The sequence below is a fragment of the Peromyscus leucopus genome, chromosome 3 (genome assembly GCF_004664715.2).
Source record: "Peromyscus leucopus breed LL Stock chromosome 3, UCI_PerLeu_2.1, whole genome shotgun sequence".
Taxonomy (NCBI): domain Eukaryota; kingdom Metazoa; phylum Chordata; class Mammalia; order Rodentia; family Cricetidae; genus Peromyscus; species Peromyscus leucopus.
The window spans coordinates 88482252-88500706 of record NC_051065.1 but is presented as its reverse complement, the minus strand read 5'-3'; the positions used below and the strand labels follow the sequence as shown (position 1 = coordinate 88500706).

General features: G+C 47.7%; 1 protein-coding gene and 1 long non-coding RNA gene across 5 annotated transcripts in view; one reads left to right on the top strand and one right to left on the bottom strand.

The window, feature by feature from the left end:
• Positions 1–16752, bottom strand: part of St3gal5 (ST3 beta-galactoside alpha-2,3-sialyltransferase 5) — a 56235-nt gene extending 39483 nt beyond the window's left edge. For 2 of the 4 annotated variants that reach the window (XM_028860520.2, XM_028860519.2), the window contains exon 1: positions 16603–16752. In XM_028860520.2, the coding sequence (XP_028716353.1) occupies positions 16603–16681 (79 nt within the window). In that variant the 5' untranslated portion in view covers positions 16682–16752. The other 2 variants (XM_028860521.2, XM_037203814.1) reach the window with 2 other exon arrangements.
• On the top strand, positions 9608–10509 carry LOC114685875. The gene is made up of 2 exons (XR_003733507.2): positions 9608–9786; positions 10221–10509. It is a non-coding gene; the product is annotated as an uncharacterized LOC114685875 (long non-coding RNA).
• Positions 16753–18455: the final 1703 nt, after the last annotated feature.

Sequence of the window (18455 nt, the reverse complement as noted above, 5' to 3'; positions counted from 1 at the left end):
TTGTATTGTTAGGGGATCAGCTAGAAATTTTGAAGGAGCAGATAAAATTAAAATGTGATTGGAATGTTTCTTCTTACCCTTAAGGGTATGTGCATTAAGATAAATCTTAAGATTAATGAAAGCAAGTATGATTGGAATAAGGTTAAGATGCATTTGTTGGGCCACCCTAATTCTTCTCAAATGGTTTATGACTTCCAGAAAGAAATTAAAGACCTTTTTACAAAAAAGTTACCTGGTACAACAGGAATGGACATTATGGAAAGTCTGGCAGATACCATGGCCTCATTAATCCTATGACTCACTTACATAGATTTCTTACACTAGTAGGTGGTGCCCTTGTTCTAGCAATAGTAACTTTATTGGCTTTAAAATGTGTTACATTTTACAGATTGTTGGCCTTGCTCTAAGAATATATATGTGTTACATAAGATTGTAAGACAGATAGATAGAAAAAGGGCTGTATATACTGAGACTGCATAACCTTCAAGATAATTGATTTTTCTATAAAAGAAAGGGGGATCTGTGGCTGCACTCCCACTGGGCTACACCTGGCCTGACTGCACAGTAGTCCTAGCCCCAGTCCATCTTCAGTTTAGCAGACACCTTTGGTTTCTCTGGTTGCCCTTCGTGAATCTTGTCTGAGACTCTCCCAAGGATACAAAGGCCTATACAAAACTTGGCTCAGGAAACCCGGGAAACTGTGGTGCCTGATGAATTGAGGAATTTGCACTTGGCATTGTATTTTGGGGAGCTTCTTTCAAGTTGTTTTGAACATATAAAAATCAACTGGCTAAACTATAAATATAGAGAAAAAGAAAAATGCCCTGGGTGAAGGGAAAATGTTTCAGTCCTTAGAGACTGGATCCTGCTGCAGCCTCGAAAGGCTAGTATCTTCTTAACGTGCCTCTGAGTCTTCTTTCCACAGATTCGTGTAAACCCACACACCTGTGCCGAGACACTTCAAGACAACTCCCAGATCCAAAAGACTTATTATGCTGAGTAATTCACCCATCTTACTCTTATCTCAACACCCAAGAGGGGATCACCCCAACCACGTCACCCTCTCCCATTTCCACAGGGTGGGCAGGGTCTCATCTGACTGTCACAAGAATGCAGTTTCCTCAATATCAAAACCACAGGAAGTGCTAGTTGCTGAGGCTTCCCCCACATCTCCCAGTAGGTATGTGCACACATAAACCTTGTGTCCCTCCCTCTATTATCTCAGCCAGGGTTTTGCAAGACCTTATAAAAGAACCACCTGAGGCTGCAAAATATGTGAATTTCTAACACTTCACTCCCAGAATGCAACACCTGTAGAGATCAGAAGAGGACACCCATTTTCAAGCAAGTTCTCTCATGTTATGTGGTTAGAGCACTTAAAAAGAAATCCTCCTTTTCAGCAAGCTTTTCCCAGCAGAGATAAACGTGGAATGACAGGTTTCAGCCTAAAGACTATCAAGATTCTTCTACAGAGAATCTTAGCCCTTATAATGGAGAAAAGTTATAAGGATCTGTCTTCCATGACAAACAATACCACGGATCTGAGAATATGTACCCTACTTGTTCTGGCCAAATAACCCTTCATGATTCTGAGGGATGTCTTTTAATCCACACCCACTGATATGAAGGCGGCATCATTACCATTGCTCAAATCTATGCTTCTACAAGTCTGAAAACATTAAGGCAATGAATTCTGAATGCTTGGATAGTCTCTAAAGCATTCATTCTCCAAACTGAGAACTTGACTAATGAGCACAGACGTTGCCTAACCAAGATTTTGACCAAGAAGCAGTTACTCGCTCAGGGTCTGGCTCCTATGCCTCCCTTGATTAACCTGCTCCCCTGCTCTCCTGCTTGACTTCACTGCATTGGAGACCTCCAATGGCAAACATCAGTCTAGCTGCCTGCTCTCCACACTAACACAGGTGATCCCTAGAGTGAGGGTTCTGTCCATTTTGTTCACTCTTTTAACTCAGCATCCTAAAACAGTGCCACTGTGCAAAAGGCACTTAGCGAGCACTTACTGACTGAAGAGGCTGGCTCATGAGTGAATGCATTGACCATCAGCTTGCAACTAGATCCACACTTCAAAGTGTACCCAAATTCACCTGTAACCTCAGGCCAAATAAACCACAACTAGATGTTTCTTTCCCTTTCTTCCTTTTTAAAAAATCTAATCCTGTTTATTTAGCTTCAGAAACATTTCAGCATTCTAAACATACCAAAACAAAATAAAGAATAGAAGAATGTTGAAAACTGCATCTAGGTACAGAGGGTTCTTAAACTTCATTGACACAGTAGTCCTTTGCTTTGCTGACAAGGAGGAGTTCCACAGTTTATTTCAAAACAGTTTAAAATCTACCACACTTAACTAAAGAAAAAAATTCAAACACTTCTCACGCCAGCTGATGCCTCCCCTCCTTCCACAACTAAGAATGTCAGCAGACTGTTATGCCACAAAAAAACCAAGACAATGTGAAGCTAAATAGACACCCACGGCAGAATCAACAGGTCCAGCCTCACAGTGCACGCCCTGAGCTAGAGCCCCCTCCAAAAGGCACCTCCCCTCACAGCGTCCACACCAAACAAGAAATCTGCTGGGTTGTTCTGTTATCTTTACAAACTATGGATGTGTAGAGCTGACAACTCAAGATCTCCAGCCATAACTACACAGTTAACGCTGCCTCATGCACCGAAAACAAAATGCCAGGAACACCTTCAAATGCCTTGTCACGCCGACAGCAAAGTACGGTGAGGAGAACACGAGGGTGCCTTTTCATTTTAAAAATGTTCGGAGCTGTGTACAACTCTGATTCAGTTTCAGGGCGCTCCGGACACTCACCGCTAGTTCATGTAAACCACTGACACTCTGAGAAACCACACTACGATCATGATCAATTTTGTAATTAAACGTGGCTCAAATAAAAGATGTGTCAATCACAACACTCTCCTACTTTAAGGTATTCACAAGGAGACAGTTTTTATTTATCATCTTCTGTCACCCTCTTTCCAGACAACTTCAGCAGGACCCGTGGCGCCACTGAACTTCCCTTAGACTTACGGCCGACAATATCTCCTCACACTTCTCCTTCAGCTTTGCGGCCTTGGTAATGCAAGGCTCTTCCTCTTCACTAAGTTAACTGGCACCTCACGAGACATTCCTGCCACACCTCCAAAGGAGATGCCAGGATCTGTGGATTTGATCTTGGGGTGGGATTCAGAGCAGGACAAGAAAAACCCAGATGGTGATCTTTGGCAGGCATTAGGGTCCTTCTTCTAGCCTCCATTAGCCGGTATATAATCTTTCATTTCCTGATCACATTGTCTGCCGTTGCCACTTTATCAAACTTCAGTTTCTCTTTGCTGGACATTGTCTTCCACCTCTCAGGGCACTTTGTGGAAAACTGCAAAATCGACTGGAACCTCTGAGTTTTTCTTCTCATGTTCTTCTCTGCATATGTACAGAAAGAGGGCACAAGCAGACATCTTGCCCTTTGGTTTCTTGGGGTCACCTTTAGCCATCCTGACTATATTTAGTTCTCTAGTCTCACTAGATGTTTCTTAAGTGTCCAGGCTGTACAAACAAGACTGCTTGAGTGTGTGTGTGCTGAGGGAGGGGCAGGTAGACAAGTCAGTGACTGTCCCACGTACCAGCAGGGGTAGCCTGGGAGAAAAAGCAACTGGATGTCTTTGATGTCACCACCCTAAGAAAACAAGAAGATTAAAATACTCAACTATCTGTCATCTGATGTGGGCCAAATTAACACTGGATTAAGTGTACTAATCTGCAAAAAAAAAAACAGAGTTGGACGACAACTTTCTACTTCTCTTCTTCCTTTCTGGGACCTTAGAATCCTCACTCATTTAACTTTCAAAGTAAGAACAGTAAATAGCTTGGCTAGTTAGATGGGGACTAAAATGCTGGGGCCATGGAGGGAGAGAATGAGAACAAGAATAAATGGAAGAAGTTAGACTAAAGATCCCCCAAAAAGAAAGAGCAGGGGAATTTTTTTTTTTTTCAAGTTCAAGGACACACAGAGAGAATGCAACCATATTTACCATGGGCTGGGCTTGAGGCCAGAGTGCCATGAAGGGCCAGGGAGGGGAAGGCACTGGTAAGTTAGAACCAGGAAGAAAAGGTGGCAAAGAGGAACCAAATGCATATCACAACCCTCCTTCCTCTGCCCCTGGAGCTGGGCAGTTTCAGAGGAACTCTACAGAGGCCCATGAGCCCACCACCCACAAACCCGTTACAAGCCCCAACTTGGAGACCCTCCTTTGAATCCAAGAACTGGCCCCCACCACTACCTCTCCACAGAGGAACCCGGCTGGAGTACAAAAGGCTCCCCAAACTGGATTTAAAAGGGTTGGGGAGGGAGCACAAACTGGAATCAGTCTGGAGCGGGTGAAGGATGGGAGAAGTTAGGGGGAAAAGTAAATATCATCAAAGTACACTGGATGCCTGAATGAAATTCTCAAAAATAAAAAATTCTACAAGTGTGAGATTTCTACTGAAAGGTACAACTTGGGGTTCTCTCAAAGCATGGGGGGGGGAGCTGCCTTTTGCTTTGTAGGTCTTGTTTTGAGACAGTATCTCCCCATTAGTCCAGACTCAAATTCAGGATCCTCCTGCTCAGCCTCCTGAGTGATGGAATTACAAGTGTATGCCACAATGCCAATATGGGCAGACCCACCTTTAATGGGCAAATGCTGGGGCTTGTACCTTATCTGCTATTGAGAGCTGACTATAGCATCTTACAGTGCACAGATCCTGTGTTTCGGTTTAAACACACTTCAAAGTATGCATGGGAAACTTCTCTCACAGGACTGTGGTAGGTTTAGTTTAAATCAGGAAATGGGGCAATAGGGGCGGTCAGAGCTGGTTGACCAGATGACCCTCAGGCCAGAAACAAACCAGGAAACCTCTTAGAAGAGCAGCCATAGCAGGCGAGGCAGAAAGAACTCTCAAGCAGAGACTAGGTCTTCATTCTGTCTCCTGCAGAGGCCAAGAGATGCTGAGATGCATTCAGCAGTAGAGAAAATGAGGGGCAGTGGCCACAGAAGATGCAGCCACGCCACAGCTTCTGTTGCCATGGTGTCAGAGCACCTTGAGCTGGAGGCTGTAGAGACGTCTACTTTGTTTCCTGAAACAACTTTATGCTTAGAGAACAATATAAAGAGTTCTCGTCTATCCTTCCCCCAGATATCCCCCATGGTTACCATGTGCGCTGCTGCTCTGTTAGGATAAGATGCACAATTTATTGAAACACCTGAAAGCAAGTTGGAGGCATCGTGACACCCTAGAAACAAAGGCATTCCTTATATAAGCACAGTATAATGGTCAATGTCAGAACATGAACAGATTCTCAACTAGACTCTAATAGGAAGACCTTGGGAAGATTCTTCTAGTAGTTCCAAGTGATAGCTTGTAAACAAAAACAGCAACAAAAATGTTTTCTTTTTCCTTTTCCAGGACACAGTCCAGGATTACATGTGAGGCCCAATTGTCAAGTCTCTTTGACTTTCTTTAATCTAAAACAGTTTTGTTCTCTTTTATGACCTTGACATTTTTTGAAAAGTGCAGGCCAAGTGTTTTATAGACTGTTCCCTAGTTGGAGTGCATCTGATGTTTCTTCACAATTAGATTCAAGTTATACACGGGGCCCAGAGTAGCACAGTGGGATGCTACACTTTTCTCTCAGCATTTTCTCAGGAAGCTCATGATGTTGAACTGGCCTGGTGCTGGTGACATCTCATGAGTCAGAATCCACTCTCAAGTTGCTACCTTTATGAATTAATAAGTGACTAGATGGGAGATACCTAGTATCTTAGTAACTTTTCTGTTGCTTTGAAGAGGCACCATGACCAAGGCAACTTATAAAGGAAAAAACAAAACAAAACAAAAAACACTTAATTGCTTACAATTTCAGAAAGTGAGACCATGACCATCACTATGGGAAGCATGGCAGCAAGCAGGCAGGCATGGTACTAGAGCAGTAGCTGAGAGCTTACATCCTTATCCTCAAGTTGAAAGCAGAGAGAAAGAAACTGAGCCTGGCATGGGCTTTTGAAATCTCCAAGAGTACTTCCCCTAGTGACATACCACCTCCACTAAGGCCACACCTCCTAATCCTTCCTAAACAGTTCCACCTGCTAAGGACTAAGCATGTATTCAAATATATGAGCCTGTGGGGGCCATTCTCATTCAAACCACCACACCTAGGAATTAAGTAAAGTTCCTGTTTTTTCATCAGCTCTTCCTGTTTCAGTAGCCACTGGAATAGAATAGGATAAACAGTATGTCAGGTAAGGTTACATTCACAATTCAAGGATACGGCTCGTCATAGCACAGGGGGTGAAGATGAACTAGCATCTGGGTCTCCTACCAGATTTACTCCAAGGAAGCTCAACTCATGCTTACTCTTAGTAAGAAAACTAGGCAGGAGCTGGAGAGATTGCTCAGTGGTTAAGAGCACTTGTTGCTCTTGTAGAGGACTCTGGTTCAGTTTCTAGCACCCACATGGTGGCTCACAATCACCTATAATGCCAGTTCTAGGAGATCTGAGGCCCTCTTCTGGTTTCCGTGAGGACCAGGCATGCCCATGGTGAACACACATACATGCAGGCAAACACTCATACAATAGAATTTAAAATCAACAAAAGAAAGAAAACTTGGACTGAAGGGTATACTGTATTACACTATAGCTTCCACGATAAGATTTTTTTTTTCTTTAAAATTTTATTTCATTTTGGTGGGGAGGTTGCAAGGGCAGAGGGTGGATACGAATGGATGGGGAGATGAGTGAGATCAGGATGCATGGTGTAAAATCCACAAAGAATGAATAAAAAGTTAAAAAAGAAGGAAGGAAGGAAGGAAGGAAGGAAGGAAGGAAGGAAGGAAGAAAGGAAGGAAGGAAGGAAGGAAGAAAGGAAGGAAGGAGGAAACTTCATACCACTTAGATAGGCTATGGGACTATACTAATTGTTGCATGTTTGTTAGAGACGTTCTAAGAAGTCCAGAAACAAGAAGAGATGCAGGACCCAGGGAGCGAACACCAAGAGTCACACCAATACCTGGTTTTTGTTTTTGTTTTAATGAGCAATGCCAAGGGGGCTCAGTCCATGATTCTACCTCCCCCTCTGGCATGATGGTAGCTAGGGACTCTAATCTGCTTTATCCAGGAAGTATTTTTAAAATCTTTCTTAAAATCTTTTTTTTATTCTTAATATCTTTTAAAAAATTATCCTTCCATTTTGACATTTCAGACTATTGTGTGTGTGTGTGAGTGTGTGTGTGTGTGTGTGTGTGTGTGTGTGTGCACATGCTCATGCTCTCAAGAGGCCAGAGAAGGACATAAGGTGTCTCCCTCTATTGTCTGTTACCAGACTGCAGTACACCCCGTTTTGATCAGGTGCATGGCATCTGAACTCAAGTCCTCACACTGGCACAGCAATGACTATTCCCAAATGAGTCATCCCCCAGCCTTGAACTCTTGTTTTTACAAAGGCAAAAGCACCAGAGAATATTTGACAGTGGGAAGCAGATTAGCAAGCTGTCCTGCATTCCTGGGGCGCCCATTGCCAACATTCTTATTGATCCTCTCAGCCTCTATCTCATGTGCATTTTATGTGAACAGGGTTGAGTTGTCTCTATTAGCCTTCTTTGACTGAAATTCCACTAGGGCTGAATCACCATAACAAAGGGCTAGAGCGGCTAATTTTGTCAAGTGCCCCAAGGATGGCGAAGAAGTAGAATCCTTACAGGAACACAGGAGAGAAGTTAATGTATCACACAGGCTGTCTCTGGGTATTAGGGCTTAAATTTCTCATATAACCTCAGTTGAGAAGGGCTGGTCTGCATGGGTATGGGATTTGTTTTGTTCTCTTAACAATTCTCCTACTCCTCATTATTAATTTTTTAATTTTGTAAATAATTTTTTAAATCCCCGGGGTTCATGAACTACCATGTCCAGATTTAAAATCCTTTAAATAAACATTTAATAAGCAAATGTTACATACCAGGAACTGAGATTAGGGAAATAAACAGGGCATAATCCCTTCACTCTTTCAATGAATAATCAACCAGGAACTCCCCAAATATTCAAAGCACCAACGAGACAGTGTGACTGATGGTTAAGGAGCCACAGGTCCAACACAAGAAATCAGGGAGGCCTCTGTTGGTTATTGGGCGGTGCTCATTTGGGCGGTGCTCTTACCTTGTGAGGAAACATCACAAAACACGACGGAATCCACTAACGAGAGTTTTATTAAGATCAGGTAAAGAGACAGAGGTGCACAGGCCTGTGGAAAAGACACGCGAGTAAAACATGGAGCCGGGAATATGGCCCGGCTTATAAAGGCTGGGCCGCGCCTGCGCACACAGGCCCATGTGGCTACTCCACGCGTGCAGATCACATTACTGTGCTGCCCGCTTTACGCAACCACTCAAAGCCACGGGGTCCTGGTCACACGAGACGTTTTGACCCGGAAATGGCTAGGCGGAAGTGCCTAGGTCCGCCGGGCATGCGCAACCATGCCCAACTGTGGGGGCGTGTTGTGAAATCCATATCAGCCTCCCGGAGGAGGTGGTTAATGAGTGGGTGGGTGCTCCAAGGGTGAGGAGGAGTTCAGAGCGTGTTCTAGATGGAAGAAGAACGTGCTGATTGCCAGAGGGGTGCTGAGGCTGGACACCAGGGCATCTAAGGGACAGTGGCCATGGAAGTCAACTAAGAAGACACCAGGACATCAGCAGGGCAAGGCTGAGGCACTGGGTGCCCGAGAGGTCACTGGGCGCATGGCCGTGAGGGGTGACGGAACTGCTGAGCCAAAGCCAGGAAGGCAAGAAGGGGGCCAAGCAGGGGCTTTCAGGGAGTAAGATGCTTCAGAACTTGGTGACTGAGCTGGGAGGAGCAGTTCTTAAAGTAATGGAGCGTGCGAGAAGGTTCTGATGCTGGCATTAGCTCTCAAGACAATTCGGTGGCAAAAGTGGGGGCACCCCTCAGAGAGAAAGAGGACGGAGGGAGAAGAGAGGATGCTGGGAGGAAAGCTGTCCATAGGCCTTCTTCCTTGTGGGTCCCCTTAACAAAGGCCTTACTTACGTGAGAGTCTCGGGTCGGGGAACTGACCTGACCACATTATCAGCCTCAAAGAATCTGCTATGGTAAAACACGTCTGTGGCAATCCCTGCCTGTCCTAAACATAGCAAACTCCAGAAGCGAAGTTTTTAATGGAAGATTTCCCTATAAAAGGAAAAGATAAGTTGGTAGGCTTAATAAATCATACTTCATAGGAGAAAATGAGAGCCAGAAGAACAGACAGTTCGAGAAAACAACTGTGAGGCCAGCACAAATAAAGGTCCTTCCTTCCCTGCATGCTCGAGTACAATGGGACACAGAGGAAACAATGGGCGGGCACTCTATGATGCCACCATCCTGCACCCCAGAAAGGTCAGGTTCTGAAGATGGTAAAGTAGGACCATAACATTGCCAAGCAGGACCTTAGATACACTCCGCGGGGAGCCGGGCTGATGGGGACAGGCGCTGGGTGTGGGTTTGCGAGGCAGCTCCGACATGAACCAATGCCAATAAAAACTGTGTTCATCCTGCAGGTGCAGAACACACCAGTTAAGCCCGAATCAGGAAGCCGCACTAAGGTGAGGCACAGGGCAGGGGTCCGTGGGACCCAGTAACTGAAGAACAGAGGAGGATGAAGACAAACGGAGTCCAGGCCATGCTGAACTCAGATCACGCTGAGCATCTTCCTATTGCAGAAGCCAGCCATGCCTACGTAAATCTATGGGAGCCATGACCAAAACACACAATGGCCTTTCACACCCCGATCACGCACCCTTTTGTTTTATTTACTTATTTTATTTTTTTGTTTTCTGACACAGGTCTCTCTACATAGCCCTGGCTATCCTGGAAATCACTATGTAGCCCAGGCTGGCCTTGAACTCACAGAGATCTGCCTGCCTCTGCCTCTAGATAACTAGGATTAAAGACATGCGCCACCATGCCTGGCAGGAACCTTTTATCTTGAACAATTTTTTTAAGCAAGATTTTCTTACTGTGGTATTTTGAAAGAAAAAAGGCCCAAGGAAGTGGCACTATTAGGAGGTGTTGGAGGAAGTGTGTCACGGGAGGGTGGGGGGGGGGGGGGTGGGCTCTGAGGTTTCAAATGCTCAAGCCAGGTCCAGTGTCTCTCTCTCCCTGCTAATCCAGATGCAGAATTCTCGGCTCCTTCTCCATGTCTGCCTGTGCACCACCATGCTTCCTGCCCTGACGACAACAGACGAAAGCTCTGAAACTGTGAGCCAGCCCCAGAGAGATGTTTTCCTCACTGAGAGTTGCCATGGACACGATATCCCTTCACAGCAACAGAAGCCCTAACTGAGACACTTATGTTTGACAGTTTCGTACATAAATCATTTTTCCGTCATTTTCATACCTGTTTTTCCTCCCTCCCTCTCCTGCTCGCCCTTCTTCTCAATAAATCTCCCCTCCACCTCCAGGTCCTCTTTGGAGTGCGGCTGGCTCACTGAGTTTAATTAGTGTTTCTTGCCCCAGCAAGACAACTTACCAGTAGCAACGCCACTGAAGAAAATGACAGCCCTTCTCCAACAACCTTTAATTACCAGCAGTCCCTCAGGGAGAGAATTTATCCCCCACCCGGGATAAAATGTTGAGGGGCCCAATCTCGTTTGGCAAAAGGATTTAAGCCAGCGTTTGGGCAGGCTCCCAGACAGACACACATGGAGTTTCAGTCACACATGGAGTCCATATCAGGACAGACAGCAAGAAGTAACGGAGACGCAGCCTTTCCTTCAGAAGGTCTTACCATCCCACCTCAGAAACAACGCAGAGCCAAGACGAAGAAGAACAAACCGGTGCATCTGTCTGCAGGGTCTTCCCTCTCACGGCGCTGCACACTGAAGTGTTACAGGAGCTTTTAGAGATGTGGGAGCAGAGACCCTTTACAGGGTCCTCTGCCACTGTCTGAATAGGAACTGGAGCGGGATGGGGGAGGCAGATGTCAGTGTAGGGACAGCGGGTGCGGGTAGGAGAAGTCTGTGAATGGCCCAGCCCAGGAGGGATGACCCGCATGCTGAACCTGATGGAGAAATGAGCTGCCCCTACCCTGGGTGTTGAAATTATACTGGAGGAATAAAAGAGATTTTCTAAGTGGAACTGGGTGTTGAAGGGAACCTCCCGAGGCTGGCCATCCCCTCATGAGGCAAAACCAGAAAGAAGGCTGCCCTGGAGACCCAGGGGAACAGCCATGTGGCACCTGGAGGTGTAGAAACCTGGACAGGACCACCTCAGCCACCTCAAAGCAATGTCATGAATTCAGACAGGACCCCTTCCGAGGGATGGGAATACACTATTAGCTGCAAAGATGTGGGACCGGTAGCCCCATTCATAACCTGCAGGCCTAGGTCTGAACCCTAGCTCCGCACTCTGAAACAATACCCTCCTTTGTAAAATGGGAGGGAGAGAGGTACCAGACAGGGCTATGGTGAAGTCAGCTGAGCTATGTAACAGAGTGAGAAACTAGTTCTCATGTTTTACAGTACAGGGAGCAGCGGGGAGCGGGATTTGAAGGCTTAGCGTGACTAACAGACTATAAAGTAGTCATTAATGTATTACATACGGCTGGAAACTGTATCACTAGGTCCATGTAAGTTTAGAAGTTGGTATCTTCCAGAGAAATGGAAACTTGAATCTATCTGCTCCTTTTTATTGTTTTGATTGTGAGTATGTGTGTATCTGTGTGGGTGCACACGTGCCATGGTGAGCACGTGGAGATCATGCACGTGGAGAGCTCTTTACTGTGAGTTCTCTGGGGGTCAAACTCGGGTTGTTAGACCCGGCAGAAGTGGCCTTTGCCCACTGAGCCATCTTGCCAGCCCCTTAGTTTATTTTTTAATCTTGTGTGTACACACGTGTGAGCACACCCGTGGGTATGTGGGGCTGGAGAAGGGCACTGCATACCCTGCAGCCAGAATTATGGGCAGCTGTGAGGTGCCCGACACGCGTGATGGAAAAGGAGCCCCGGTTCGCTGTAAGGACAGCTTGCTCTCTTACCCCTAAGCCATCTCTCTAGTCCCTGCCAGTTTCTTTTTACTTTTTTAAAGGTGGGCTACTAGAACATTTTAAATTACAGGTATGGCGCAGGTTCTTTCCACTGGAGAGCAGCAAACTGGAGAGAAGGTAAAGTGGCGGCCAGGCCAGCCGATAAGTCCCAGCTGACTAAGATATGATCGCAGAAACGGCAAGTGAAGGGGAGGAAAGACAGACCAGAGGCCACTCTGTCCTCCTGCCGGAGTCTAGATAAAGAGAGGAAAGCAGAAAAGAAGCGAGGAACACGAGGGAAGAGGAGAGCGCAGAGGCCGGAGAGAAGACAGCCAGGGAGGACACGCTCTCTGCGTCTAACAGAAAACAGACTGCTCGGTTAATATATATAAGCCTGCCATTATGAAAAGGGCAGTCTGACAAAACCGAGTGCGGTACACATGGCTGAGGTCCCGGCGCTTGGAAGGGGAGGCAGGAGCCAAACTTCAAAGCCAGACTGGGGTTTAGGAGCCCTTACCCGAAAACAAACAAACAAACAAAAACTAAACTAAAAACATAAGTAAATATATAAATAAATAATTTTAAAAGTGGCTGCAACATTAAAAAAGCATAAATATTATTCATAAAGTAGACCTTTTAAATGCTGTTTGTTGAGCCAATCAAACTTAATCACACCATCTTAAATTATTATAATCCCGATGTTATTAAGTCTGAAGGGGAAAAAAGTTTCCCGAGTATAGGTGTTGGTTCGTGACCCAAAAAATTTACTCCTGGGTATTTTTCCCTGCTGTAACTGTAAGTACAAAGATGCTTTGTATAGCTCATAAACTCAAGTAAGAAAAAGGCTTTTCCTATAGGTAAACAGGAATGTAGTGATTGGGTGGAGGTTTGTTTGCAGCAAGATGGGTGGAGACAAAGATCAAACTAGAGACACTCTTAACATCAAGAGGATCATGGAGCTCAGAGCTACGGCTCAGCCTGCCCTGTGCTCAGAACGGAGGAGCCTGCCGGATGGCTCTTCCTGAGGCCATGTAGAGCAGGACCAAGGAGAAACTTATCCTACTGTGAAAATAACTCTAGCACCGTCACCTGGAGACAGTTACCTTCATCACTGTTAATTCCAGGACTAGAATAAAAGAGCTTTGCCTGGGGATCACCCAAGTGAGCAATAAACCCATAACCCAGTAACCCCACTGCTCAGCACAGAGTCTCAGAAATGCACGCACACTTTGTCAATGCTAGGCACTGAGCGGTTACAGGAGCACTCTCTGGGGCAGACAAACACTAGAGGCTGTCTCCACATTCAACAATCGGTCGCAAGTGCACTAAACTCACCCCCACGATCACCATCGGCAGAGACAGCGAGCACGCTATGACTGCGGGCTTTCAAAAGGAGACACACACTGTAGGTTCCCATTTATGCACAGTGTGGGAAAAGGCAGGCAGGCAGGCCAGGGTTAGTGCCGAGAGCCACAGACTGCACACAGCACGGGTCCTGGTTCTGTTCTGTTCCCCGATCTCAAGGTGGCCCATGTTCAGTACGGAAATTTGTTCGGCAATTCACTTTAGGTCAGTCTACCTTCCCCAAACCCACACGTTTCTAAAATGTGGTCCTAAGAGAACACGGAGTTCTCTCCTTCCACTGGGTAGGTTCTAAGATTTCACTCAGATCACTGGGCAGCAAGCACCTCTGCCCACAGAGCCATCTCACTGGCTTTATACATGTATGTGCTTGCGTGTATATGTATTTATATATATCAAGACGGGGTCTGTACACCCCAGCTGACCTTGAACTCTTGATCCTCCTGCCCAAGTGCTGAGATTACCAAGCCTGCACACCACATGCAGCTGCAAGAACCTATACTTCATCTGGACAGGAGCAAACCTCGTTTGGTGTCAGCTAGTATCACCCACGAGCCCCTCTTAGTTCCTTTTCCCCCCTCCTCCTTCACACACCCCACTTGTTCCCTCTATGGGAGTGCCTGAGATGGGTGTTTCTTCCAGGAGAGCCCTTGTGCCACCATCCATACCTCCGGCTCCCTCCCACACTGGGCCTGTGAGTCACACCCCCTCCGGTGGATGCCTCTGCTAACTTGGGCCACCCACACCGATCCCGTCCATGCTTCTCCATCCTCAGCAGCTGTCATGTATATCCCTAGCTGTTTCTATGCCAAACTTCCCCAGCTAGACAAGCAATGCCGAGCATGCCCTTGGTGGGTGATGACCATCCTCCTCCTGGTTCCACAGGCAGCCCTCCGCCGAAGCTAGAAAGGTGTGCAGGGTGACTCTACTTCCCACGTGTCTTCGTTAGGGATTCTGTTGCTGCAACACCGTGACCAAAAGCAACTGGGAGGGGAGTGTTTCACTTCAGCTTACAGTTCCACATCACAGTCCATCACGGGGAAAATCGGGGCAGGAACTGAAATGGCGCCAACCTGGAGGCAGGAGCTGATGCAGAGGCTACGGAGGGGTACTGCTTACTGGCTTGCTTTACAGCTTGCTCAGCCTGCTTTCTTATAGAACCCAGGACCACCTGCCCAGGGGTAGCACCACCCACAATGAGTTGGGCCCTCTCCCATTAGTCACTAACTAAGAAAATGTCTCACAGGCTTGCCTAGAGGACAATGGGGGGGGCATCCTTTTCAATTGATGTTCTTGCTTCCCCAATGACTCGAGCTTGTAACAAGTTGACATTAAAAACTACCCAGCACACCATTAATGTCCCAAGAGACAACTACTAACTCTTCACTGCTTCGGCCAGCCCAGTAAGGGGCAGAAGAAGTAGAGGAGGCCCAGCAGAGAGCAGGTGTTTCTTCTTGACTAGCTCCCTAACCATTCACCACTTAACCTATTTTGATGACACGGGACAATCAGCAATATGTGTCACACCGAGTGACTTTTCAGAGTCGGGAGCTTTTAGAATTTCCTGCCAGCCCCCCAGCACTCTGTCTTCCAGAAGCCTCATCACTCCTCATCTTACCCTGTTGAAGTCAGGCATGTTGGCACAGGCCTGTAATCCCAGCACTTCAGCTGCACAGTGAATTCAAGACCAACCTGAGCTACAGGATACCGGGCGTCAAAACCCAAACCAAACCAACCAACAAACAAACCAGCCACTAAAACCCCCCAATCATCTCCTTCATTTCTTTTCAAGTCTCAAGGATACACCATCAACACTAGCCAGAACCTCCACCTTACAGAAATGGCACCAACCACACGGCAGACATGGGTGTCAAGGACTCGGCATTCTGATTGCAGTGCTCTGGAAGTCTGTATTAATTCTCTCTGTCCAAACACTTGGAAGCAGATGATTCCCAGCTCCGCAACTAGAAATGTGAGCCACCCCTCCGAGCTGTTGGGATATGGAATTACACAAGTGAAACCAAAATCTGTCCTGTCTGGTCCTTTCATTCAACACACATAGATCCCTCTTGCCAGCTCCAGCATGTGTGTGTATCTGCAGGTAGAAGAGGATTTAGTCATAAACCAAGGGAAGGCTTGGCTAGACACCAGAGGGCAGAAGATGCGAGCGAGTCTCCTTCCTCTGTGAGTCTAAAACCCAACACAGCCCTTGGCTGAAGGAACCTGCAGCCCATCAGTTCCAGAAAAAGCATAACACATAAAGCCGATTTCCCCGCTTTTAAGTAAACGACACCTAATTTTGCAAAGGCCGTATGTATGAATTAAGATGGAGAGGTATAAAAATTTCATTTCCCAGTCAGTTAATGGTTCTGCAGAGTTCTCTTCGACAATAGATTTTAAATGGTTAGAACCACAAATCCAGTGGCCTGGAAGAGACCTCAGCTAACAGTTAAGCTTTCCAGTACAGAGCAGGAGAGCAAGCCCCCCACAGGAGAATCAGTGTCTGCCAAGGTCATCCAGCTGGTGTGGGGTAGGGGCAGGAGTTCGCTCCTATTCACTTGGGTCCTACCAAATGTTCTCTTAAAAAACAAATAACAACAAAACAAATAAACAAAACAGCGCACAAAGAACGGACCCCCTTGTCAGGTTTAAAATTTCCAAGGAACCAAAAAGGTCGCCCCAACATATCTTCTCCGCAGGACTGGCCGCAGAGGGGCCGGGGAAGGTCACCAGGGAATTTTTACCAGCAGAAATCTACCCGCTTGCATGCACAGGGAAGGCTCGGGAGTCACTAGTAGCCCTGCGGAGGGTTCCCCAAGCCAGTCACGGGGACACTGAGTCAGTTCAGCTCCGCTGGCTCAGAAGGTTCCAGCAATGAATTAAAAACCCCGAAGCAAGCGGCGTGGATAGGGGCCACCCCGGCTGGACCTGCCACGCAGGTCAGGTCGTCCTTACCCGCTGCGCCGCTTCCACACCTGCGCCGGCCGCGGGGGGCACCGATCTAAGCGACCCGGGGCCGCGACCCTCCGCCCGCGCCCCCCTGCAGGCGCGTCCGGCGTCGCAGGGCTGGGGAGGAGTCGCTGGGCCCGGGGTAGGAGTGGGCAAAGGCGGACCGCCTCTGCCTGGGTTGCCGGTGTCGGCTCTGCCGACTGGGGGCTGCGCCACGTACCTCGGCAGGCAGGTGCCGCTGCTTGGCTTCGCGGCTTCTGAGGCCGCCGCTCCGCGCCGCCCGCCGCCTCCGTTCGCATGCTAGGGAGGGAGCGCTGGCTAGCCGCCAGCCACGGGCCTCGCGCCCCAGCCCGCCCCCGGCGCCGCGCTCGCGCCCATTCAGCCCCGGACCGTCCGCTCCCCGGCGCGGATGCGGAGAGGGGGCGGGGTCGAGCGTCACGAGGACTTGGGAGGCCAATCACGGCGCGCGGGGCCTCGCCGCGGCCCCGCCTCCAAGCGGGCAGCCCCCTCCGCCCAGGAGAGCGAGGGGGTAGCAGGGCGCCTCCGGCCGGGACGCAGCTTGGGCGCCAGGCGGCCAGGGACACGGGATCCCCCGCGTCTGGGGCTCTCTCCAACTGTCTCTAGGCTTGTCTGCGATTAGATGGTGGAAGGCACCCCGGGAACCAAAGGTGGCTTTGGAACCCTTGTGGGCTTTTGGTTGAGCATCCAATTAGTAATCGGGGAACCAGGAGATGAAGGGGCTTGACATAGTCACGTGCTTTATTCGCCAGCCGCCCTCTGATCTTTAGACAGTTACTGGTCCTCGGTCCCTGAGTCCCTCGAGGCGAGCACCAGGACAGACTAGATCAGCGGTTCTCAACCAGGGGTGCCCTAAGACCATCGGAAAACACAGATATTTGCATTGCTATTCGTAAGCAGTATCGAAATTATAGTTATGAAGTAGCAATGGAAATAATTTTATGGCTGGGGTCACCACAACATAAGGAACTATTTTAAAGGGTTGTAGCCTTAGGAAGGTTGAGAACCACTGGGCTAGATGAAGTGTCTTGAGCCCTGCCAGGATTGCTGTGTAGTACCTAGTGTCACAGTACTAGTTACCCAAGCCGACCTAGTTTTAACAGAAGGGGGAACTGAGGTCCGGGTTGAGGTGGAGGTGAGTAGCTTTTAAGCCATTGGAGGCAGTTAGTGGCAGAACCAAGATCAGAACCTGGGCTTGGAGCACTCAAATCTGAAAACTACTGATCCCCTCGCCTCCCATACCTTATTCTGGAAAGGAACGACCATGCAATTCTTAAAAACACATTTAGTAAATCTCAAATTTGGGGCGTTAAAAACTCTTAAAACTGGACTGTATCTCCCTTTTAGGATATTTCTTCCCATGATCCTCTAGAAAAACCTACAGGAATGGGATCCAAACCACAAAGTAAATGATATTATAACGAAGCCAAGTTCTTCTGAGGATGTAGACCCTTTGTTAGGGCTCGTGTATAGTGGGAAATGCTCTGGTGCCTTAGTTTTTGTTATGTTGGCACCGCTTGCCTTCTGCCTGGAGAACATTTAACCACAAAGGGGCATTCTGACAGTCTGGAGACACGTCTTCCAAGATACAGCTTCAGTTTTCTTGGTTACTGCAGATCAAACTCCTTTTTGAGGCTGCTCATGGTCCCATGATAATTCTTACGGCTGTGTGTCAGCTGGGAAAGCTGAAGCTTTGTAGCGAAAGCTGGGGCCAGGGTATTACAACAGCATGTGACGCCGTACAAACAGGAAGAGGACTTGGGCTGGCTTTTAGAACCCCTTTCTCCCAGTTCCCTCGGGCACGGTGTCTGTCTTTTACCAAACAATACCTCTCTCATTTTGAAGAGCAAGATCCAAGACCCCGAGCCAAGAGCCCTATCATTTTTTCCTTTTCTACAGCTCGAACAGAGCAGCAGGTTTGGGCACATCTTTGTTCTTGCCCCAGGGTGGAGAGCAGGGCAGAGATGTGGGGGTGAGGGTCGAAGGGAGCGAATGCTATCTGGGTAGTCAATGCCAAGAATAAAAACATAGGAAAGAATAGGGTGGGTGGATTCT